Raw genomic sequence first — 25740 nt, 5'->3', positions numbered from 1 at the left:
AGAAGAATGCTGCGTTCCCAAAATAGCACTATTCTTTGAGGACGCTAACTGGCATTTGTTGGCAAATTTAGTACATTGAGTCCTTTGCATCTGAGAAAAGTCAATGCTTCTTTTTTATTGGTATAGACACCTATTCTGAGTATGGAATTTGACTTTTCTGCTCTCAGACTCAGGGTCTGATCCAGAGGCGCAGAAGACCACACACTAGCATCCAATCAGACATTTCACTTCACAGTAAAGGCATTTCAGGAGAAGAGCCTGGCTGTGGAATCCACCAGTTTTATTACACATAATACCATGTAGAGATTCCTGGCCTGATAAAGCTTTGGGGCAGTTTCTTGAGGGGCAGTTAAAATTGCAGACTAAACGCAATATCCTTATGATATGTCTTCAACAGGAACAATATATGAGAGTAGGAATGGAGGGTTTGAAGCAAGAGTGGCCTGATTACCATCATTCCCACTGACCACCTACTCTGCAGGCATTGTGGTTCTGCTCCCCAAAGTAGCATATTCTTGACAGAAGACATAGAGACATAGTAAGAGTTTCTTTAAACTATAAGTTATAGGTAGATATTAAGTATATAATATGTATATATATATATATATACATATTATATATAAAACATATCTTTCTGTACTGGTTAATGCTAATCTAAGGAAATTAGTCACCAATGCTGCACTGTTCCAACTTGTGTGAGACAGGTTAGTGATTATGGTTTCCTCTATTGATTCTATTTATGTGGTCTATCAAGTCTGCTTAGTAAAGAGTTATAACATTAATACTTCTTAGATTTAATTTCTTTTTTTTTTTTAGACATTCTAATACTTCCCGAATTCCCAGCCAGTTGCCATTTTCAGTTTGTTAGTGGGCTTGTGGTTCTGTAAATTCCCTTTTTCAGGACAAATTTGATTTCTGCCATGGAAGGAAAGGAAAAGGTACTATTCAGTGTCCCCATCTCCACAACTCCGCAATGTGCCTCCGCAGATCACCTTGGTTTTTCTGAAACATTATGTCGAATGACAACATAATGGTCATCAGAAGAGGTTCATGGGTGTGCTCAATGAATACAGTTTCTCCCCATTTTCTTTGGCCTATTCCATATGAACATTCTGTACTTATGCCTATTCTTCCCTGGCCTTCTGCTGTGTAGTTTCCATTATAACTCAGCACTCTTGCTAATTTTTGTGGAAAATTGAGGTCCCACAGCAAACCAAACAAGCTTCACCTTTATGTGATTTTAAGAAATTGAGATCGGAGGAGGAGCCGGCGCCAGCCGCTCTGGTGCAGACCAGAGGAGGCACAGAACGCAGAGGCTTTGCTTGCGGGTCACCAGATCGAGCTCTGGACAAACACAAGGTCTTCCCAGCACCCCCAACCTCACCAAACACCCTACGAGGGAAACAGAAGGAACCCATCTTGGAAAAACCCATCAACCCTTAAAACCCATCAACCGGTGGGCGTGGCTACCAGCATGGTTCTGCAGCTGATCCAGTACCCAGTTTCCAAATCCACCATCCTTAGCTGTGATAACTCAAAATTTTTCCCACAAGCTTTTGGGGGGTGTAGCTATCAATGCAAAATAATAACTGTACAGGCACCTGGTTTCCATCTCAGAGACTAAGAGTAGGGAGGCTACAGGTGGAAGCTCAAGTCCTCTCACACTGGCTATATCCACCACCCTGAACGCTGAGACTCAAGCTAGGAATAGACAACGCCACCTACTGGAAGAAAAGAAAACAGAGTTCTGAGAGACTTTTTTTTTTTTTTGCTTTTTTTTCTTCTCTCTCTCTTCTCATCCATTCATCCATTCTCCTCTACCCTTCCCCCTCTGGTCCTCACAACCTCAACATATGTGAAACCAAGAACTTTGCATGAAATAGGACTTTAACAACTGAATCACCAGAATAATATAATATGGAGGAATTGCATATGCCCCACCTCCCCCCTTTTTTTCTTATTTTCTTTTTCCCTCTCTCTTTTTTCTCTTTCTTTCCTTGTTATATTTTTCCCTTCTTACTCCCTCTATACCCTTTCAACCCCCTAACTTTTACTATTTATATATAGGGTAATTTTCTAAATACAGATAGGAGTTTGAATTTATACATTTCTTCTATAAATTTCCCGTCTATTGGTTAGAGTTCTCTTCCAAATTTGCTAAGTTAGATTAACCTCATACCCTCACTCCTTTCATCCTAGGTCAAAAATTCAGTTCTCTATATGCCATCAGAAATGGTATGCTTCTTATGAAACTAATAACTATATTTTTAAATAATAACTATAAATAAGTTATAGAGTCTAACTATAAATGTATTAGTAATGAAAACTTGTGCTTAGATGATGTACTATTGATATTGGGAACTGTTAACATTGTCTTTCTCCACAAAAGAGAGATTTTGGAACCATACAAGAGCAATATAAATACATAGGGGGAAAATCATTAACACAACAGTTTCACAAAGCTGGAAAGAAATGTGAGCAGTATGAAAAGACAAGGAAAGAAAGGACCACAAACAATGCATGTCAATTCAACATTAGAAGAGGTAATATCTACAGCAGATGAAATGTCAGATAAAGAGTTCAGGATATACATGCTTCAGATGATCTGGAGTCTCAAAGAAGACATTATATAGCAAATTCAGACAATGAAAGATCACTTTGACAATGAATTACATAAACAAATCCAAGAAGCAAAAGATCAACTCTTCAGGGAGATAGAGGTTATACAAAAAAACCAAACAGAAATCCTGGAAATGAAGGAAATAATAAACCAAATTAAAAACTCAAATGAGAGTATTACCAGCAGAGTTGAACACTTAGAAGATAGAACATCAGACAATGAAGACAAAGTATATCAACTTGAAAAGAATGTAGACAGCTCAGTGAGACTGATAAGAAACCATGAGCAGAACATCCAAAAAATATGGGATAACATAGAGACCAAACTTAAGAGTTATTGGGATACAGGAAAGTATAGAGGTCTAAACCAAAGGAAAGAGCAATCTGTTCAATGAAACAATATTAGAAAACTTCCCAGACTTGAAGAATGAAACTGAAATCCAAATCCTAAAAGCCGATAGGATGCCAAATGTGCAAAATTACAAGAGATCCACACCAAGACACATTATAATGAAGATGCCCAACATACAAAATAAGGAGAGAATTTTAAAAGTCACAAGAGAAAGGAAGCAGATTACATTTAGGGGTAAACCAATCAGGTTAATGGCTGATCTTTCAACACAGACTCTGAAAGCTAGAAAATCCTGGAACAACATATTTCAAACACTGAAAGATATTGGGTTCCAACGAAGAATCTTGTATCCAGCAAAATTAAGCTTCAGGATTGAAGATGAAATAAAAATCTTCCACAATAAACAAAAGTTAAAAGAATTTGCAGCTAGAAAACCAGCACTTCAAAACATCTTTGGAAAAACATTACATGAAGAGGAAATGAGAAATAATAATGAAAATCAACAGTGGGAGGTAGTACAGTAAAGGAAAAACTAATCAAAGAGGAAAAACAAATCATGTTAAATAACAAAAATAAACAAATATGGCTGGAAGTACAAACCATATCTAAATAGTAACCCTAAATGTTAATGGCTTAAACTCACCAATCAAAAGACATAGGCTAGTAAACTGGATTAAAAAAAATATCCAACAATATGCTGCCTACAGGAGACTCATCTGATAGGAAAAGACATACACAGACTAAAGGTGAAAGGTTGGGAAAAATCATACCACTCACACGGACCTTGGAAGCAAGCAGGGGTGTCCATACTCATATCAAATAAAATAGACTTCAAGCCAAAGTTAATCAAAAGGGATAAAGAAGGACACTACATACTGCTCAAGGGAACCATACACCAACAAGACATAACAATCATTAATATATATGCCCCAAACAATGGTGTAGCTACATTCATCAAACAAACTCTTCTCAAGTTCAAGAGTCAAATAGACCACAACACAATAATCATGGGAGATTTTAGCACACCTCTCTCACCACTGGACAGATCTTCCAAACAAAATTTGAATAAAGAAACTATAGACTTCAATAATACAATTAATAACTTAGACTTAATTGACATATATAGAATATACCACCCAATATCAAGCGGATACATTTTTTTTCTGTGCAGCACATGAATCCTTCTCAAAAATAGACCATACATTATGTCAGAGGGAAACTCTTAGCAAATACAATGGATGCATTTTATCTGATCACAATGGAATGAAATTGGAAATCAATAAAAAAATAAGGAAGAAAAATTCCTACATCACATAGAGAATGTACAATATGTTACTGAATGAACAATGGGTTACAGACGACATCAAAGAGGAAATTAAAAAATTCTTAGAGGTAAATGAAAACTCAGACACAACATATCAAAATCTCTGGGACACTATGAAAGCAGTAGTAAGAGGAAAATTCATTTCATGGAGTTCGTCCCTTAAAAGAAGAAAAAGCCAACAAATAAATGACCTCACACTGCATCTCAAAGCACTAGAAAAAGAAAAATCAGCAGCAAATGCAGCAGAAAGCAAAAAATAATTAAAATCAGAGCTGAAATCAATAAAATTGAAACAAAAGAAACAATTGAAAAAAGAAATTACATTTTTTTTTTTTGGTGCTGGAGATTGAAACCAGGGTGCTCTGCCATTGAGCTATATGCAGAGTCGTTTTTATTTTTTAAGACAAGGTCTCAATAAGTTGCTGAGGCAGTCCTTGAAATTGCAATCTTCCTGCCTTCGCCTCCCAAGTCACTGAGATTACAGGCATGAACCACTGCACTTGGCTCATACTTGACTATTTAAATGGAAGATTGAAAACATCATTGGATCACTAATATTTTGTCAATATTAATTGGTATACTTGTTTAAGCCCATAGCTAAATCAAAGGCCAGCAGCAAACTAACATGGTAACCTAATATCATCTCTGTACCCTTTATTATACCCAAGTTCTCCCCCATAAACATTTATCCATATTTAATATGGAGTCCTTGTACCATTTCCATTTTCTGCCACTCTGTACTACCGCCATCTTGACAATATAAATAGACAAGGCACTAATACTCCAGAACATCAGATAGGCTTTACTTATGCAAAGGACACAAAAGAACTTTAGGACATAGACAAATCAGCAACATTATCCAAGACCATGAGAGCACAAACAGGAGTACTAAATGGTAGTACTAAACCTCACCAGCAGACATGTGGTTGTAGATGTGAAAGTATAAATGAAAGAATGACTAGAAGCATGTCTGTCTTTCTCTAGGCCTAGTCATATACTAGAACTTTTTTGCCCATAATTTAGTATAGACTCTTGCTAGAGTTGACATCACCTGGTCCAGGAGTACCTCGAAAGTCTCAAGAGTTCTACAATGCAAACTAGAATAGATATTACTTTAAGGCATGAACCAAATGCTCATCCACTATACCATACTATCTGGGCCAGAATAACCTGATCAATGTATGTTCCTGAACTTAATGCTATGGAAGCAGAATAAGGGTAATTTCCCCAAACTCTCTGAGATTCATATTAATAATCTCTTAGGCTCACTGAAGGGGGTCAATGAATAACTTTTATAATGAAAATAAAAATTACAAACTAAAGTTCTAAGTTCATGGGCATGTGGGTTTAGAAAGATCTACATATATTATCAGAACACCAGCTTGGGAAACAAAACCTAAGAGGACACTCTGTTCCTTTAACCATGTGGTGACATGAAGGATATCCATAAATTGGAGTTTTAGTGCCATTATTTTTCATGTTATTTCAGAATAATAAAAAAAATTCATGAAAATAACTATATATTAAGAATGGCCCATCATTTGAGTCAGTTATAGAAATCCAACTCAAAATAATTAAGGAAAAAGGAAAATTTACTGGATGATTAACCTATTAGTGTATTGTTGAAAACAAAATAGTGTGAAAAGTTATAAAACTAGGTCTTAGGACAACAACCTTTCACTGCTACTCTCTATTTGTATTTTATTCTTTTTTCCATGTGTCATGCTAAATAGCCTCAGAAACTTACATATTAAAACTTCAGCTACCAATGAAGACCTGCCTTGAATATCTGCCTGTATCCCTAAAGACAATAATTGACCTCAACTGTGGTCAGTGAACCATTCCAGAACTAGGAAAAAGCAATCACAACAACAGAATGATTGTATGCATGGAAACCATACGAGAATGGGATGGAGAAGGAAAGGGAATGTGAAATAGGATGGAACAATTTCCTGAAGTTTAAGGAAATGTGACACTATAACCAAAGTATATGTAATTTACACATCTTCAGGATGTAAATAAGACTGTAACAGAACTGTTAACTCAGCACTACTGACATTTTGGACTGACCAATTCTTCATTGTGGGGTAATGTCCTGTGCATTTCAGGATGTTTAGCAGCATTCCTAGTTTTTACCCAGTAGTTACCTGCAACACCTCCCTGGTCATGATAATATAAACATTTTCAGTTATTGACAAATGTCAGGAGTTGTTGCCAGTTAAGAACTATTGACCTATAGCTAAGGGTTGTACTCTACAAAGTTACCTGAAGAATAAGTAGAAAATTAGATATAGAAGGTTTAAATTTAGATAGATAGGGCTGGGGATATGGCTCAAGCGGTAGCGCGCTCGCCTGGCATGCATGCAGCCCGGGTTCGATCCTCAGCACCACATACAAACAAAGTTGTTGTGTCCACCGAAAACTAAAAAAAAAAATTGTAAAATTCTCTCTCTCTCTCTCTCTCTCTCTCTCTCTCTCTTAAAAAAAAAAACAAATTAAGCCCCCTCTTTCCTCATTTAAAAAAATTTAGATAGATATATAACATATTGGCCATATGTGTGAATTAAACATGGTGTCATAAAAATTTATACTTATAAAATGGATCAAAATGTTTTAAATTAATTTGTTATTGGTCTTGGGTTAAATAATTTCATGAACCCAAGATTTCTCATTTTAAAAATGGAGGAGATAACAGCTATGCAGAATGGTTCTGAATATTAAATAGTCATGTGAAAGCATTTTGGAAGCTATTAAGTTGAATACAAATAATAAATAATAATGACAATAATAATAAATACAAACATGATAGAGAACCAGCCCCATTTCTCTATCTAAGAACCTAGGACGTTTTCTCAGGATGCAGTATATGAAAAGAGGTGACTTTACAGAAACAAAATTATTCTAAAATGCAGAGCTCTTGAAAAACAAGCAATGTAAATGTGACAAAAAAAAAAAAAAGCCCAGAAGCTCTCAAATTTATTAGCATTTCCAGTGGTAAGTAGTTAACTTATTTTAGTTCATAAATTTATGAACTTCTGTTAAACATACTGAATAGATAGAAGTAAATAGTTTAAATGTATTTATTTTATCATATAAATTTGGAAGCAGTAATATTGCTCAATCACAACTAATTAAAATATTGGGTTTTCTTAGTCTTTGGTGACAAAAATTACAGCAAGTCTTCAATGAAATGTTAAACATGAAGTAGAAATAATAAATTTATCTCCTAACAGGTTGTACAGGTACTACTTAAGTCATTCCAAAAAGATACATCACAAAGATAAATGTTTGATGCCTTAATACCACATGGAGAATAACACTACCACCAATAACATCTATGATAGTAATAATTAAAACAAACAAGCAAATATTTATTAAATGGCTGTTCTGAATTTAGAAGGGTCCTGAGAACCTTATTAAATCTTGTATAATACTTGAGAAATTTATTAACCCATGTAAAACAATATTTAAAACAGAGATAGAGACATATTTAGAAAACATAAATTCCCTCCTTTAACAGGACACTGTAGTGAAATCTTAAGATTAATCAGGTTAATCAAATCTCTTCTTAGTTCCTATTATCACATATTTATCTGTTCATAGTATCTAAGAGCTTGTCTTAATACTTTCTGTACAATACATGTTTTGGGGTTGCTTTTTTGTTGTTGTTTTTCAAATTTAAATTTGTTGAATAGCATAAAAAATATAGCAATAGTGGCTTGTATATTTTCTTTCTTTTTAAATCTCAGGGTTTTAAATTTTCTTTTTTGCTTTTTAAAATGTTATAGTTTTGGCTTATGTTAATTATAATTCATCTCCCTCTTCCTCCTCTTCTTCCTTTTCTTCTTCCTCTTCTTTTTCATCTTCATATTTCATTTTATCTTCTTCTTTCTCTGCCTTTCTTCCCCCTTTTCCTCTCTCTATTATAGATAATTCAGGAGTAAATACCATCTGTTGTTCCAATAAAATATTTGGAAAATAAGGCTGCACTATCAAAACAATTATGACACACATAATAAAAAACAGCAGTCTCAGTAATAAAACAAATATGCAGAGTGGATCACATATAATTGGCCGGGGCACTTCCCAACTTGGATACCAGAATTGGTAATCTGTAAATAGAGAAGCAATTGAAAGCTGTGTTTCAAGTAAAATAGTTGAATTGTTCAAAGAAGTAAAGAACAAAAATACATACATATAGCTCGGTCCCGATCTGCATTACCTAGAAAGAAAAAGAAAGTCTATAAAGAATTACATAAAATTTTTCTTTCTCTATAATGTAAGAATTTCTTCAATAATAGTGCTACCATTCTCTTAGTTTTCAGACAACATGCCATCATTCTTGTTGTTCCCTTTCCAACCAATAGCCAATCATAAATCACCAATATTCTCATTTACTAAAAGTCACCCTGTTCTGGTAGAGAGTATAGAAATACAGGAGTGACGAGAAATGAATTCTAGTGTTAACTCTAAATCATTGTTTTCACCTTATATTCCTTCTATGAATTTACTCATTTTTATCACTTAGTTCTTATTTTCAGACACTTTCAGTTGTTCTTCATTTCTGAGAAGGCAAAGTCAACACCACTCTACATACTGGCATTCTTCTTTTTCCTCTCTCTCTCCTGCTTTCTCCCTTTCTTTTGAACCTATCTACCTCACTAGATCATAATGTTATCAGGAAATAAATTCTTTTTGTCTGCTCACCTCAGCAGAGAGAGTCAAACAATTATTCCTGAATTCCACTAGGAAAAAATGGAAAGATAAATGAGTTCATACATACAAAAAACCCAATGTCAACTGGACATGGTGGTACATGTCTGTAATACAGTGACTTGGGGGGCTGAGGCAGGAGAATTGCAAGTTTCAAGTCAGCCTCAGCAATTTAGCAATACCCAATCAAAAAACAAAAGTTCAAAATCAATGATATCAACCAGAGCTTCATCTCTACCCCTTGGGGAAAATTTAGAATTTATTTTTTAAGTACCTTAGAGATAAACTGACTTTATGTAGGATCTTTGAAATATTTTAGCATATTGTACTTGATCTTACTTCATATTTTATGTAATGGTTTTTACATTGATTTCTTTCTAAAAAGCGTTTTTCACCATATGATCTGTATTTTTTCTTTATTCTGTGTATTAATATTTATTGATACTTTAGTATGACAATAAAGTAATAGTACATTTCCTCTTTGCATCTTATTTAATTTCTCATCATTAATATCTGAATCATAATGTGAATTAAAATTACACATACTCATAAGCTTCACTGTAATATATTCATACCTGTACAGAGTATAAATTTGTCTAATTCATTCTTTTATACTTCCCCTTATCCTCTTCTCTGTCCTCCCCCTAGTCCCCATCCTCTCCATTACTGTTACACCTTTTATTAAATTTTTATTAAATTATTTATTTATTCTAATTTGTTATACATGATGGCAGAATGCAATTCATTTCATATTACACATATACAGCACAATTTTTCAAGTCACTGGTTGTACACAAAGTATTTTCACACCATTCGTATCTTCATACTCATTCCACCGTCATTCTACTCCCTTGCCCCCTCCTTTCTCTTCCCTCCCCTTTGCCCTATCTAAAGTTCCTCCATTCCTCCCATGCTCCCCGCCCCCCATCACCATTATGAGTCAGCATTCTCATAGCAAAGAAAATATTTAGCCTTTGGTTTTGGGGATTGGCTTATTTCACTTAGCATTATATTCTCCAACTCCATCCATTTACCTGCAAATGCCTATGATTTTATTATCTTTTAATGCTGAGTAATATTCCATTGTGAATATATAACAAAGTTTCCGGGTCCATTCATATACTGAAGGGCATCTAGGTTGGTTCCACAATTTAGCTATTGTAATTTGTGCTGTTATAAACATTGATGTAGCTGTGACCCTGTAATATGCTGTTTTTAAATCCTTTGGGTATAAACCAAGGAGTGGGATAGCTGGGTCAAAAGGTGGTTCCATTCCCAGCTTTCCAAAGAATCTCCATACTGCTTTCCAGTTTGGCTGCACAAATTTGCAGTCCCATCAGCAAGGTATGAGTGTGCCTTTCCACCCACATCATCGCCAAAACTTATTGTTGTTTGTATTCTTGATTGCTGCCATTCTGACTGGAATGAGATGAAATCTTAGTTTTGATTTGCATTTCTCTAATTGTTAGAGATGTTAAACATTTTTTCATGTTTGTTGACTGATTGTATATACTCTTCTGAGAAGTGTCTGTGCAGTTCCTTGGCCCATTTATTGATTGGGTTATTTGTTTTTTTTTTGGTGTTAAAGTTTTTGAATGCTTTATATATCCTAGAGATTTGTGCTCTATCTGATGTGCTTGTGGTAAAGAGTTGTTCCCATTCTGTAGGCTCTCTATTCACCTCACAGATTGTTTCTTTTGCTGAGAAAAAGATTCTTAGTTTGAATCCATCCCATTTATTGATTCTTTGTTTTAATTCTTGTGCTACAGGAGTCTTATTAAGGAAGTTGGGGCCTAATATGACAGGATGGAGATTTGAGCCTACTTTTTCTTCCATTAGGTGCAAGGTCTCTGGTTTAATTCCTAGGTCCTTGATACACTTTGAGTTGATTTTTGTGCATGGTGAGAGATAGAGGTTTAATTTCATTTTATTAGATGTGGATTTCCAGTTTCCCAGCACCATTTGTTGAAGAGGCTATATTTTCTCCAATGTACATTTTTGGCACTTTTGTCTAATATAAGATAACTGTAGTTATGTGGGTTAGTCTCTGTGTCCTCTATTCTGTACCATTGGTTTCCCCTACCCTCTCCTCTATTTTGGTGTCAATACCATCTGTTTTTGTAACTATTGCTCTGTAGTATAGTTTAAGGTCTGCAATAGTAATGCTACCACCTTCACTCTTCTTGCTAAAGATTGTTTTGGCTATTCTGGATCTCTTATTTTCCCACATGAATTTCATAACTGCTTTTTCTATTTCTGTGAGGAATGTCATTGGGATTTTGATTGGGATTGCATTGAATCTGTATAGTGCTTTTGGTGGTATGGTTACTTTGACAAAATTAATTCTGCCTATCTAAGAACAAGGTAGATCTTTCCATCTTGTAAGGTCTTCTTAAATTTCTTTCTTTAGCATGCTGTAGTTTTCATTGTAGAGGACTTTTACCTCTTTTGTTAAGTTTATTCCAAAGTATTTTATTTTTTTTGAAGCTATTATAAATGGGGTGGTTTTCCTAGTTTCTCTTTCTAAGAATTTTTTAATCTCCTTGATGTCTTTTGCAACCCATTGTTCATTCAATAGCATATTATTAGTCTCCAGGTGTAGGAGTAATTTTTATTTTTATTTTGTCATTGATTTCTAATTTTATTCCATTATGATCTGATAAAATGCAGGGTAGTATCTCTACTTCTTTGTATTTGCTAATAGTAGCTTTGTGGCCTAATAGATGGTCTATTTTGGAAAAGGATCCATGTGCTGTTGAGAAGAAAGTGTATTCGCTCATTGATGGATAATATACTCTATATATGTCAGTTAAGTCTAATTTATTAATTATACTATTGAGTTCTCTAGTTTCTTTGCTTAGCTTTTGTTTGGAAGATCTATCCCGTGGTGAAAGAGGTGTGTTAAATTCACCCAGAATTATTGTGTTGTGGTCTACTTGACTCTTGAATTTGAGAAGAGTTTGACTGATGAAAGTAGATGCTTCATTGTTTGGGGCACATAAATTTATAATTGTTATGTCTTGTTGATGTATAATTCCTTTAAGCAGCATAAAATGTCCATCTTTATCCATTTTGATTAACTCTGGCCTGAAGTCTACTTTATTTGATATGAGGATGGAAACCCCCACTTGTTTACGTAGCCCATGTGAATGGTATATTTTATCCCAACCTTTCACCTTCAGTCTGTGGGCATCTTTTCCAAATGAAATGAGTCTCTTGAAGGCAGCAGTCTTTTTTAAAAATCCAATCTACCAGCCTAAATTTTTCGATTGGTGAGTTTAGGCCATTAACATTCAGGATTATTGTTGATACATGATCTATATTACTGGTCATTTTTGTTTATTTTGGTATTTAGCTTGACTTAGTTTCTCCTTTGGTTGTCTTTTCCTTTATTGTAGTTCTTCCCTTTGCAGATTTTCGTTGTTGTTTTTCATTTCATTCTTATGGAATATTTTGCCAAGAATATTCTGTAGTGTAGGCTTTCTTGCTGTAAATTCTTTTAGCTTTTGTTTATTATGGAAGGTCTTTAGTTCATCATCAAATTTGAACCTTAAATTTTCTGGATATAAAACTGTTGGTAGGCATCCATTATCATTTAGAGATTGGTATATGTTGTTCCAGGATCTCCTTGCTTTGAGAGTCTGGGTTGAAAAAATCTGAGATCTGAATTAGTCTTCCCTTATAGGTAATCTGATGTTTCTCTCTTGCAGCTTTTAAAATTCTATCCTTATTCTGTATGGTAGGCATTTTCATTATAAATATGTCTTGGTGTTGATCTGTTGTAATTTTGTACAATTGGTGTCCTATAGGCCTCATGTATTTGATTTTCGAATTCATTTTTTATGCTTGGGAAATTTTCTGATATTATTTCATTGAAGAGATTGTGCATTCATTTGGCTTGAATCTCTGAACCTTCATCTATCCCAATAAATCTTAAATTTGGATTTTTGATGGTATCCCATAATTCTTGTATATTCTGTTCATGGTATCTTCAAGATTGTATATTTTGTCTTCATTGTCTAAGGTCCTGTCTTCCAAGTGATCTAATCTGTTGGTGATTCTATCTATTGAGTTTTTAATTGGCTTATTGTTTCTTTCATTGCAAGGATTTCTGTTTTTTTTTTCCAGTATCTCTCTTTCTTTAAGTAATATCTTGCAACCTGTATTTGCTCTCTTATCTCTTTGTTGGTGTGATTGATGGTCGCCTGTATTTGTTCTCTTATCTCTTGTTGGAGTGATGGATTTTTGCCTATATCTGCTCACTTAGGTCATTATTTAATTCCCAAATCATTTTAGCTATGTACATTCTGAACTCCTTCTCTGACATTTCACCTACTGTGCTACCTACAGCTTCTATTGTTATAGTATCTTGGTTTGTTTCGGGCACATTCCTCCCTTGTTTTTTCATGATGTCTATGTGTCTTCCTCTCTTGCAGTATAGATCGGAGGTATTCCAGCTTCTACCTATTGTCTTATAGTGTCCCTACAGGTTACTAATACCTCACTTTTAAGGGAGAGATCAATATTACAGCACTCAATATACCCAATGTGCAGCCATACATCAGTTAGCTTCTATTTTTACATTTACATTTTTTTGCATCAAATGAGATGATCATATGTTTTCTGTTTTTCCTTCTATTTTTGTGGTGAACAACATTTCTTATTTTTCATGTTGAACTATTCTTGCATTCATGGGATGAAATCAATTGATAATGATGTACATTTTTCTTAATGTGTTTTAAAATATGAACTGCTAATATTTTACTGAGGAATTTTGCAATGAAAAAACATCTATGTTCTTCAGAGATACTGATTGGTAGTTTTCTTTCCTTAAGGTATCCTTATCTGCTTTTGGTATCATGGTGAGACTGGTTTCATTGAATGAATTTGGTAGTCTTTTCCTCTTTTCTATTTTATAGAATTTTTTTTTTAAAGAGAGAGAGAGAGAACTTTTTTTTTTAATATTTATTTTTTAGTTTTCGGCAGACACAACATCTTTGTTTGTATGTGGTGCTGAGGATAGAACCCGGGCCGCATGCATGCCAGGCGAGCGCGCTATCACTTGAGCCACATCCCCAGCCCCATTATAGAATAATTTGAGGAGAATTGACATTAGTTCTCCTTTAGTGGTCTAGTAAAATCTAACTGAGAATTCTTTAGGTTTTCTTTGTTGGAAGGCTTTTTATTACTGCTTTAATTTCATTGCATTTTATTGGTGATGAAGAGGAAGAGCAAGATTTTCCATCTTGATTCAAGTAAAGCAAAGGCAGAAATATTTGAGTGTGCTCATCCCAATAGTGACAGTGTTGTTACATTAAAACTGCCCTCTAGTTTCTCTTTGTTTTGATTTTTTTTTGCACAAAAGCATAATATGCTCTGAATTTATCCCCTACCACTTTATTTTAAGCCTTGTATAATCTAACTATAAATATACCATCAGAATATATGCTTTTATGTTTGAAAAAAACAATAAAAGTATAATCAAATACATTTTCTACTTTTTATTCTCTGAACATTTTTGGAATTCTAGGTTTTTTTGGGGGGTGGGACAATGAGAAAAATCTATTAAATATTTATTACTTTACTTTTTTTATCTTTACAAATATTTTGGGATATTCTTTTGTTTAACATAGTCATTGTCAAACTGTGAAGCATTTTCAAGGTTTAGCTTTTATTTATCAGTCCTTATTCCTAACATTCTGGTATGTTCTTAGGGGAAGAAATAGAAGCAAAGCTCTGAAGAAAAGGCTCTATAGTTTAGAAAAATCTAAAGATACTGTTTCAATCCTCCTTTGATAATATGATAATAGCATTAGAATAATAAGAATAATATTAACTTCACAAAAAAACTAGTGTGCAGTCACTTCACTTTTCTTGTCCTAAGCATTATGGATGTTTTTCTTTTCATTTTTAAGTTATTTTCTTTATCTTACTGCATAGAAAATCTGTGCATTTGTCACGGTTGCCACAACGACTACAAAATACTCCTGGTTCATAAGGCCTTCTTGATAGAGCTCCTCTACAAAAAAGCAGAAAATTGTTAGGAAAAGACTCAATTTTTACATGTTATTTAAATACTATAGTTACCAATTTTAATTAGTCTTAAGCAGTTATTTGATTAAGAAAGTGGACTCAAAGAAGTACTTAGATTAGAGATGCAATCTTCCCATTTTTCCAACCCCACACACAGTCTCTTTTGAAATGAAATCCCATTTGCCTGAAACAGAGTATCCTAATTTAAATATAAGAGTTCAAAAATAAGGATGTTAAAGTTTCTTTTATTTTTGTAGCAAAATACATCCTTTCCAAATGGATGCTATAGAATATTTTACGATTAATTACTTTTTGGTTGGTAAAAATGTATATAAAATTCTATAGAAATGATATGTTGATTACATGAAGAGTTTTTTAAAATCCTGAAATGCCTGTTGTCCCAAAGATCCAGCTGCATGTATTACTTTGGAATCCATGTGAAAAATACATAGACATAAAATAAACAAGCAAATGAATTTAAGTGGTATTTTACAAAGTTGAATTAATCCATTGTCTGAGCTAAAGAGCCAAGTAAGAATGGTTACATCAATTACCTAGAATTAAAGAAGGAAAAGGGAAGTGTACATAAAATCCTAGGATACAAAAGAAAAACTATATAGGTGAAAGATAACTCTGAGTGGCAGGGATGGGTCACTAGTACCATTTAAACAAGATCTTGCCATTTAAACAAGATTGCATATATACCTAGAAGGCAATTGGAAGTTATAAAAATAAACATTAGGCATATAGGTTCCTGGTTAGGCACTATAGGTCATCTAGAAGGATAGCCAAACACAACAAACACATATTTAGAAATCTGAATATCAAATCTCAGAACCATATCTTATTTAATCAAGATGGTTTTGCTTATACCCAGTAAGATATCTGATACCTAAAAATTGCAACTGTTCCATCAAGGACATCCAGAGGTTTGTGATTACTTGCAGACCTTATATCACTTCTATAATTTCACTGTTCTATTCAAGGAGAATATATATTTTATTTAGAACCTACCTAGAGCACCAGTCTTCCAGAAACTGAAGAATTAATCTAGTCAACTTCACTACACCTTATTCTAGTTTTATTGCTCTAATTCTTTCTCACTGAAGCAGATGCCTCCAACATAACAGCAAAGCTCATCCTCCCCAAGACCTCTGGGATGGGTGACCTCTACCTTTGTACCTATGAAAAATTCTAGTCAGTATATACACACTACACAATAATACTAGTCCTCTTTCTTATTTTTTACTTTTTGGGGGGAGGTACCAGGGATTGACTCAGGGGCACTCAACCACTGAGACACCTCCCCAGCCCTATTTCATATTTTATTTAGAGACAGGGTCTCACCAAGTTGATTATTGCCTCACTTTTGTGGCTTTGAACTCGCAATCCTCCTGCCTCAGCCTCCCAAGCCACTGGGCTAGACCTCTTTTTTAAAGTTCAATTTTCATAATCATTATTTAAGTATATGTCAGGCTAATATTCTTCTATGTCAATCTACCTCTAGTTCTGACATTCAAAAAAGTTTCACCTAAATCAATTCAAGTCTGAATACACTATACAACTCTCATCTACAATTGGAATGGCTGGACTGGATTAGGAGGAAACTATAGATAGATCTAAGTATCTGAATCTAGCAAAGTCCATTGAAGTTTCATAGTTGCCTTAACAGTGCTGTAAGAAATATAAAATATTTTGTCTTTGGGCATTTGCCATTTTTAAATAAGCAGCCAATGGGTCATAGAAAGCAAGTCCAGATGCTGAACATAGCCCACTGGAACTTTTACTAGTCTTCTAGCTTCAGTACTTTGCTGCCTATAGGAACATGGGCTTAGGTGGCCTAACAAATGACTAATCCTATTTCTGATCCCAAGTCCATTGGAAGACCACTGTTTAAAATGTTTTAATAGATACATAGTCTTCTGGAAAGATGCAGTCTAGGGGTGGTGGAAACTTTCTTTGCCTTTACTAGAACCATATCTGCTACTACCTTGTTCATCAAGCAGGTAATCCAGGTCTCTATTCAAAGTAAAGAAAGTATGAATTTTGTTGTTTTCTGCTTCAAATTATCCATGCATATGTAAAGCTATTTTACTTTACACACATTTCTGTTAAACTCCCTCATTCATCTTAGCAAAATATGCTACTGCAGTCCATTTACTGAATGGCATTAAAAGCTGCTAGTTTTGAGTGGCTTAGAACAAGAAAAGATCTATAACAGGTCTGGGCTGCCATGCAAGTTGCTCTGCTATTTGGTCTACATATTCCAGCAGGCCTAATAGATACTTGTGGGCTCAAACCCATTGCTAGTACCCAAATATGCATTAGGATCCTCCAGAGAAACATAATTAATAGATTACACACATGAGAGAGAGAGGGGTGCAGGGGGAGAGAATTTTAAGGATTTGGCTTCCACAATTGTAGGGGCTGACAAGTCCAAAATCAGAAGGGCAGGCCAGTGGCAGGAGACAAGTACTGATGTTGTAGTCTTGAGTCTGAAGGGGAACATCTGGAGGCAATTTTCATTCTCAGATTTTTCTTTCATAAGCCAATATGAAAAAGTTTATATTGAACTTTAAATAAACTCAGAGTTTAAATTGAACATATGAGGGTCACCCATATTATAAATGATAATCTGGTTTATTTAAAGTCTACTGATTTAAATATTAATCACATCTAAAGTATACCTTTACAGCTATATCTAGACTAGTTTGGACAAACACTGGGCATCATATCCTAATTTAGTTGATATATAAAATTAATGATCTCATCAGCTTTTTTAAAAAAATGGCGAATTTTACTTTGGCAGTTGAATTACTGGCAATTAACCTTAATTCAGTTGAGGCCTGGTTTTAGGACTAGATAGTTCTACGTCAGTGTTTACCTTATTCCTACCATGGTCCTTACTTTTAGGCAATGGTTCTTAATCCTAGGGCATGGTTTTTCTGAAATAAATGTTCAGAGTTTTAGCCAAGATCTCTCCATTTTACCTGGTCTCAATCGCAACTCTGTTTCTCAGCACTGTTCAGCCTCTGCAATCTGTGTGGGTATTCAGCCTCTGAATATCTGTTCCCTAATAATCCTTCCAGAATATTACCTTGGGATGTGTAGGTTAGTATTTGGCCCACAGAGAAATTTTACAGAGACTTCAAGGTTTCTTCTTTGTAGCCCTTTTCTTTTTGGTATCCTGAGTCTAAATATCCAGGCATCAAAGACACTGGTGTTTCTTTTACTCAGAAAAATATATATTTTTTGCTTGAAATATATCTCTTTGGTTAAAGGTAAGGTAAATTCTTAGGGAGAAAAAACAGAGCAAATATGGGGTTCCCACTGAGTTATTATCTATTTGTAAATATTCTAGTCCTATATTGGTTGTTTTCTAATGCCTGAAAACAGTTGTTTTATGTTTTCTCCAGTCTTTATGGGTTATTTTAAGCAGAATACTGATTTTTATGCCAGCTTAAAAAACATTCAGAAAAAAATGGGTCACATATTTAAAAGATAAAAATTAATTTCTAGAAGAAAATCTAATGTGATTAAATAGAGTAAAAATATTTTGTGAAAGTACATCTAAGAATGACAAATCTCAAAACCCAAGAAAAGTATTGACATATTTTTATCTATAGTAAAATTATTCTATTTGACAAAATAAATTGCATCATAAAGTCAAATGTTAAGCATTATACTGGTAAAATATTCATAAATTTACTACAAAAGAGGTAATTTTATTGACCTATAAAACACTCCTATAATTTAAAAGTATTGGAAACCTTCACATAAAAGTATTGATTGTACAGGAACAGTCAGGTCTTGGTAAATGAAATCCAATTTTTTTGAAATGCACAAAATAATAACTGAAGTCCCCTGAAATAAAGATTGTGAGAGGACAGGTCCTCAGAGGGCCTAGCCAACTCAACTTTCTTTCCCACTTTTGGTTCTCAGAATAACTGCAGAATGTGCAGACAAGGTAGTGTTCCCAGATAAAGAGGAACCATTTGAAACAGCCCAAGCTAGAATAGGTTATTTTGCAATGCTTGAGTTCAGTGAGTCAAGATGTGTCCTTAGTATAAACCGGACAGAGTGTTCAGCTGTGGTGTGACATGAGGCATTCACAGATAAGATACCATCCTCCCTAAGTGACTTTCCTGAGTCTTGGGAGACCACCTTACTTGGATCCTAGACTTCTGTTTTTACCTCCTGCCTATCTGTAAGTAATACCTTTTCTTTGCTTGACTTCTTGTGTGACAGTTCGGTCTCACTGGATTCATACAAGTGGTAGAGAACCTTCATAGAGATGATAATTAGAAATATAATGAGCCAGGCATGGTGGAGCATGTCTGGAATCCCAGTGACTTGGGAGGCTAAGGCAAAAGGATCTCAAGTTTGAGATTAAAAAAAGGGCTGGGGATTATAGTTCAGTGGTAAAGTACCCTTGGGTTCAATCTTCAGTAACCTACCCCTCAAAAGTATACTGACTTCCTAATTGTACATAGCTGAATGTGTGAGAATGCATTATCTTAACAAGGGAGTTGAGAAATAAGTCCTTTCTTACATGAAATATAAGAAGTATTATAATACAAAAATGGTGTAACAATAATGAATAGCTATTTAGTAATATTTATCAAAATTGAAAATTTTGTTTTTGACCTAGCAATTCCGTGACTGTGAATTACAAATACTTTGCTGAGAATTACATATCTCTCTGGATAATTGCAGAAACGTCTTTTGTAATAAAAATAATAAAACAGCCTAATTGTTCCTTAAAAGGAAAATATTGCTTAAATACATTTTTGTACATACATTAAAAAAACACTATGCAAATATTAAAAAGAATTCAGAAACATTTTGCACTCAAATGACAAAACTTCCAAAGGATATCTTCAAAAAATTAAGTAACCTCAGAGTAAGTGTAGTGTATTCCTGTTTGAATTACTGAAAAGCACACACAGAGACAGATATGATTTGGCATATACAGACAGAATATACCTTTTAGGATGAAATACTGGGGAGGGTAACAGAAGACAGAATGGGAATGTTACTTCTTTCTTGATACCTTTGAACTTTCCCTCATAAATATATATCTTATATTAGACATATTTTATTAAAATGACTGAAAATTATAATCCACATAAAGCAATGAGAAAGAGGCCATACTGTATGAGATCCTAAAGTCCAGCAAAAAATTGTAGTTGGAGGAAAACATGAATCTTTAAATATATTCAATAATTAAAGAATGCTGTATATCTTTTAAAAACAGCAACATATAACAGCCTCTTCACACACATACCTCTCCAAGAAAACCATTGGAAAGGCTGAATAGATCAAAATAATAAAACTTAAACAAAAGAATAAGGAATGCTGAATACATTCCAAAACATCTTATTCTTAAAGATCAATAAAATAGGTTAAACCTTCATGAGCCCTACTTTAAGAAGAGATGAAAAATATTCATTATTAAGAATTTTTCCACATTTTCATTTTGTATAATTCTTTCCTGCCTCTTTTCAGATAGAACTTGCTCTTTTAATTCTATCCCCTCTCTCAATATATCAATGGCTTTCTTTAGTTTAAAATGTGCATTAGCAACCAACAAAATAGCTTTTACTCAACTCTTATACAACTCTTTTCTTTCTCCTCTCCTGGCAAACAACATAGAATGTTCTAAATTGGCCAATTTTTTTTTTCAAATTCAAGTAGGTCATAAATCAAATCTAGTGTTTCACAAAAACATTAATTTAAAATACAAAAGAGATTAGAATATTGTACTTAGCCATGAATAAAGTATTATTTCATATAATTTGTTTTATCACACATAATACGGATTGTTTCATAAATCTTTTATTTTTTCATTTATCTACTGTGTTTTTTAAGTTTCAGATGAACATCTTTTCATATTTAAAGTTATCATGTCTTCAAATTACAATTGACTGGACAATGAATGTGATATAGATATCGCTGTCATAGCTCTTCACATAGCCCCTTTTTAAATGGGCAATATGAATTATTTTCAATTTATTTATATTTGAACTACTGTTCAAAATATATAAATGATATGCATTGAATCATAAATTGTCTGTGCAGAAGAGCATGGAAACAGAACAGCCTATATATCATAAAAGGGACTGACAAGAAAGTGAGTCTAAATGTTATTAAAAACTCTGCTCATATAGTCCTGGTTTCTCTCTTACCACAATAGCCTCTCCTCATACACCTTTGCTGGTGCCTCTAACTGAGGTTGAGATATTGTAGTCATGTAGGGCTAGTTCTTAAGTCTCTTCTGTTTTATTTTTCTTACTTTCTCATAACTGAGAAACATTTCCAACTTAGGGTCTTTGTACCTGTAGTACTCTTTACTTAGTAAACTGTCCCAGAATTCATATGTCTATTTCCTTCTCATGACTAATTTACATTTCTTGCATTTATTTCTCCATGTAATGGGTCAGAAACAGAATACTTGGTCTTCCTTCAAACTTTGGTCTTCTGAAAGTATTCCCTCTCATAGTTAATGACATCACCATTCATCCAGTTGCTAAGACTAATGGCATAAGTGCCATCCTTGAATATTCTATTTCACTCAGCCCCCACATCAAATTCACCAGGAAGTATATTAATTCCATATTTAAAGAATATTTTGAATCTGATCTTTCCTCACCATTTTCATGCTAGGTAAGTAGAATTAATGTCATAGTACAGAATTGGTGTCAGATGGTAGATATATCTGCTATATAGAGTGTCTGCTATGTGGTTTCATTCTGAGGCATGGGGTTGTTTTCATCTTATGGCTTTGTTACCCTCTAGAATATCTGAATTCTCTATCAGATCTGTTGCATCCAGCCAGCAGATGAGGAAAGACCAAGAGAATGAAAGATCAAGTAGAAAGTTTCTAAAGGCCAGGCATGGAAAATGGTCTAGATTCTGTTGAGCCAAAACTCACTGTTTGGCCCTATAGAAAATATATTTAGGTATGTTCTCAGGAAGTAAATAGAATGGTGTACTTTTAAAAGTGATTTCTTTCATTTGTTCTTTGTTAAGAATGCAAAATTTAGATTTACCACCCCTACATATTTCTTTTTTTCAAATCTATTTTGACTTATTTCCTTCCTCTTTGTGTTATAAAGGAATTTTTCAAGTATCTTTGACTCATATTTTCTGTATGGTTGAATAGGTTTTATTTTTCCATTCTGTATTAATTTTCTGGCTACTTTAAAATATCACTGGGTGATTTAAAACAACAGAAATTCATGCTCTTGTAGTTTTGGAGACCTAAAGTCCAAAATCAAGGTGTTAGCAGGATTGTGCTCCCTCCAAAGTCTCTACAGAAGAATCTGTGCCTTGACTTTCCAACTTCCAATGGCTTTTGGACCTTCTTTGCTTATGGATCCCTGACACCAATCTTTTCCTCTTGAATTTTTTCCTGCTAACATTGTCTCCTCCTCTTCTGGTTGTCTAGTGCTAAATCTCCCTCTCCCTCTCTTTTATAAAGATACATGTGATGGCATTTATTGCTCACCTGCTTAATCTAGGAAAAGATACTCATCTTAATCATGTCTTTGCTCATAAGAAAGAAGAGAAAATAGAAGTAAAAAGTTAACATAAGAGTATAAGAGAGAACAACAGAGATTGGCTATTAGCAGAGAAAAGAGAGAGAATCAAGGGAAACAGATAAGTGAAAGAAAAATATATCAAGTAAAAATTTTAAAAATTGAAAAATTAAAAATAAAATTAAAAAGCATACAAAACAAAACTGAAAAATACGAATCAAATATTCTGTTTGTGAATATTTGTGAGTCCCTATCTATTGAACTATGATCCATGAAAAATAGCTAGCTTCAAAAGTGCTGGAAATGAGAAAAAACAAATATGAATATGTATAAGTGTCCATGAATGATTTAGGTTACAATTAAACAAGAAAAAAGAGAAAAAAGACAAGAAAAAGAAAGAAAACAAAAAGAAAAATTAAAAGAAAAAAAGATTTTGATGAAAAGTTAAAGAATTGTTGCCTTTGGAGTTCAAAAGATTCTCAGCTTCCCTTCTCAGCAGTGTTAGGTAGGATGATCTGGAGTTTGATGCCTGTCCCACCCTCAGGGTGGAGTTGCTTGAGTGAGAGAGGAAATCTTGTAGGCAGAACTCCTGGAGGTTTACGCTTGGGTAGGCTCCAGGTTCTTTGTTGAATGGTAATTGGTCTGGAGATTTTAAATCAGCCCACCTCCAGGGCCCTGCAGTTGCCAGTCCATGCAGGAAGACTGTACTCTAGGGATCTCCCCTGGGTTCCACTTGTGTAGAGGAGGAGCCAATTCTTTGTCTGCTCTGTCACCTGTGGACTCCACATTTCCTGTCTCCTGGGTTTAGTCTCTAAACTCAATCTCTTCCACCCCCACTCTTTCAAATACCTGACCAGCTGGGAGGTGCTGGGAGCCATTAGCCAAGTAGGTATGACAATTTCCTTGCCATCGTACCCCATGTTGCTGATATTTTGCAGTGACATTGAATGTAGGTGACCTTGCTCAAGGACCAGGGCGGATTAGGGTGTTCCCGGTTTAGGATAATCGGGTTTAGGGCGTTCCAGGTTTAAGATTATTCCTGCTGGGAATAGGGCATATCCTGCTGCCTGAGTTCCCCTTGAGTTCTCACGGGATTCAGACAGTATTTTTTGGGAGATAGAAGCCCAGTGGGCGTGGATTTGGGCAGAGAACGTGGATTTCCGCAGAACGTGATTGTAGACGGCTGGTGTGAGTTCGGGAATAAAGAGTTGCTGTTTGAATCTACAAGCTGTGTGGTGGCTCGTGATTGTGTGCCCAGCCAGACTGCGGCATTTGTGCCCAGCCAGACTGCGGCAGGGAGGGTCTCTCTTATGATAGAAAAATCAGACCTGACTATACAATGAAATGATAAGAGTGTTATGATGAAGAACCAACACTTGGGAAAAGGATTGATACCCCTCCCCTTCTGCCAGCCTTTCTATGGGAAGCCTGTGAGTCCCTATCTATTGAACTATAAATAACTGTCACTAGGATTCCAACTACTCCTTCTTTAAGTGGAAACACGGCTGTTCCAGGCTTTCAAGGCCAGATATTCACCAGATGCCTGTAAAAAGAGTCACTTCTTCTAATACTTTGTAACTTTCTGAACTCTGTAGGAATGTAGCTACTTAATTAATTGCTAGGCCAATTAACTGCTGTCTAAACTATAGCCTTATAGGCTTAGTTTTTAGAAATATAGCTCTTAGGGGGATAAAATCAAGTTATCTTGAGTTACTGTTGATCATGGTAAAGGCCACTTCATGATAACACTCACAATTGTTTTACTGACTTTGTTCTGCACCTGTGAACTACTTATTGTAATATTTCTATACATGGTCTTTGGTCATGTAGGCCAAAAATTTAATCCCATCAATGTTGTAATGGTTAAAAAATCATGTCATTTCCTATAAAAACCCCATGTGACCACAGCTTGGGGCCCAGAAGTTTAGAACACTATCTCATCTGGGTCCAATTGCATAAATAATACTGAATTCTCCGACCTTCCAAGTAAGTGGTGCTTAGTCTCTTGCTGAGCACGATTTACATAACACTCCCAGCTGGTCCTGCAAGTGGCCAGATTGGAGTGTGAAGAGGAGAGCCAGATGGTTTTCCATGACCACCATTGCTTTTTGTAAACTCCTCTCCACATTTCTCCTGGTCATTTAGGCACACTCTGTGTCTTGCAGTGTAGGTTTGATAGGCCTGTATTTTGAGCCAAACTAAGGTTTGCCAGGAAATGGCTCCTCTAGCTGCCAGCCCCAATTCTGTAGCTGCAAAATGGTTACTTCCTCTGTCCTCTGCAGGAAGCAGGCAGAGATGTAGCTTCTTTCCACACAAGGATATTGTGCAGCATTCCTTTCAGTTTAGTTGGGCAACGTCTTTGGTTTCTGATTTCTTGGTAACCAGACATGCCTAAGTCCTTCTAAAAAGACAGGTTCCCTTATCTCTCCACTTTGCTCTGGTTGGTGACTCTGGCAGCAGCAGCAGCAGTACTGCTCGGGATTTCTTCCTTATTTTATTATATCCAATTTCCTGAGTTCCAGATCTGCTTTGAGTATCCAGTATTAAATCTCTGTAAAGTCTTCTCCCTTTTTATCATCCACCTTGCTGAGAAGCTGCCTATCTGTTTTCTTGGTTTCACACCATGGAGCAGCAGAGAAAGCAACCTCCCCTATTCCCCAGTTGGTTTTATTAAAAGCTGAGAGTTTACTTTGGCTGGTCATAGAAGGGAAAACATGTCTTTGAAGTATAAAAAAAAAAAAAGAAAAAACAGAATGCTTTTGCTGAGTTGAAAATGTGTCATGGAATAAAGATTGCCTTTAAAAGATGAGTGCAAGGCCTGGCTGAGAGACAGCAAGGAAATGGGAATAGTATCACATAACCACATAAAACTGAATTCTACTAACAGAGCTTGGAAGCAGATTTTTTTCATGATAGCCTCCAACTTGGAGTTCAGCTGACACACTGATTTTGGCCTTTGAAGTATGAAGTAGAGAATTCAGGTACACTGTGTCTGCATGTATGACCTACAGAACTGTAATTATAAGTGAATGCTGTTTTAAACACTGTATTTGTGGTAATCCAATATGCAATAATAGAAAATCAATCCACATGCTGCAACCCTAATCTAAGCTATAGCAGTATTTGTCCTGTACTATAGAAAGAGCCTCCTAATTGTG

At 34.9% G+C, this 25740-nt stretch overlaps 1 protein-coding gene across 1 annotated transcript in view; it reads right to left on the bottom strand.

Annotated features, from left to right (window-relative positions):
• Positions 1-8099: 8099 nt before the first annotated feature.
• Glipr1l2 (GLIPR1 like 2) overlaps positions 8100-25740 on the bottom strand; it is a 58289-nt gene continuing 40648 nt past the window's right edge. Inside the window, exons 4-6 of the mRNA XM_046430660.1 lie at positions 14942-15027; positions 8491-8517; positions 8100-8407 (exon numbers count right to left, since the gene is read on the bottom strand). Coding sequence (XP_046286616.1) covers positions 8100-8407; positions 8491-8517; positions 14942-15027 — 421 coding nt within the window. The remainder of the gene's footprint in view (positions 8408-8490; positions 8518-14941; positions 15028-25740) is intronic.

This window comes from Marmota monax, unplaced genomic scaffold (genome assembly GCF_021218885.2).
Source record: "Marmota monax isolate L192 unplaced genomic scaffold, Marmota_monax_Labrador192_F-V1.1 WCK01_AAM20220418_F8-fsc00056, whole genome shotgun sequence".
Lineage (NCBI taxonomy): Eukaryota > Metazoa > Chordata > Mammalia > Rodentia > Sciuridae > Marmota > Marmota monax.
Note: the sequence above shows the minus strand (reverse complement) of the source record. Positions and strands in the feature narration are given on the sequence as shown.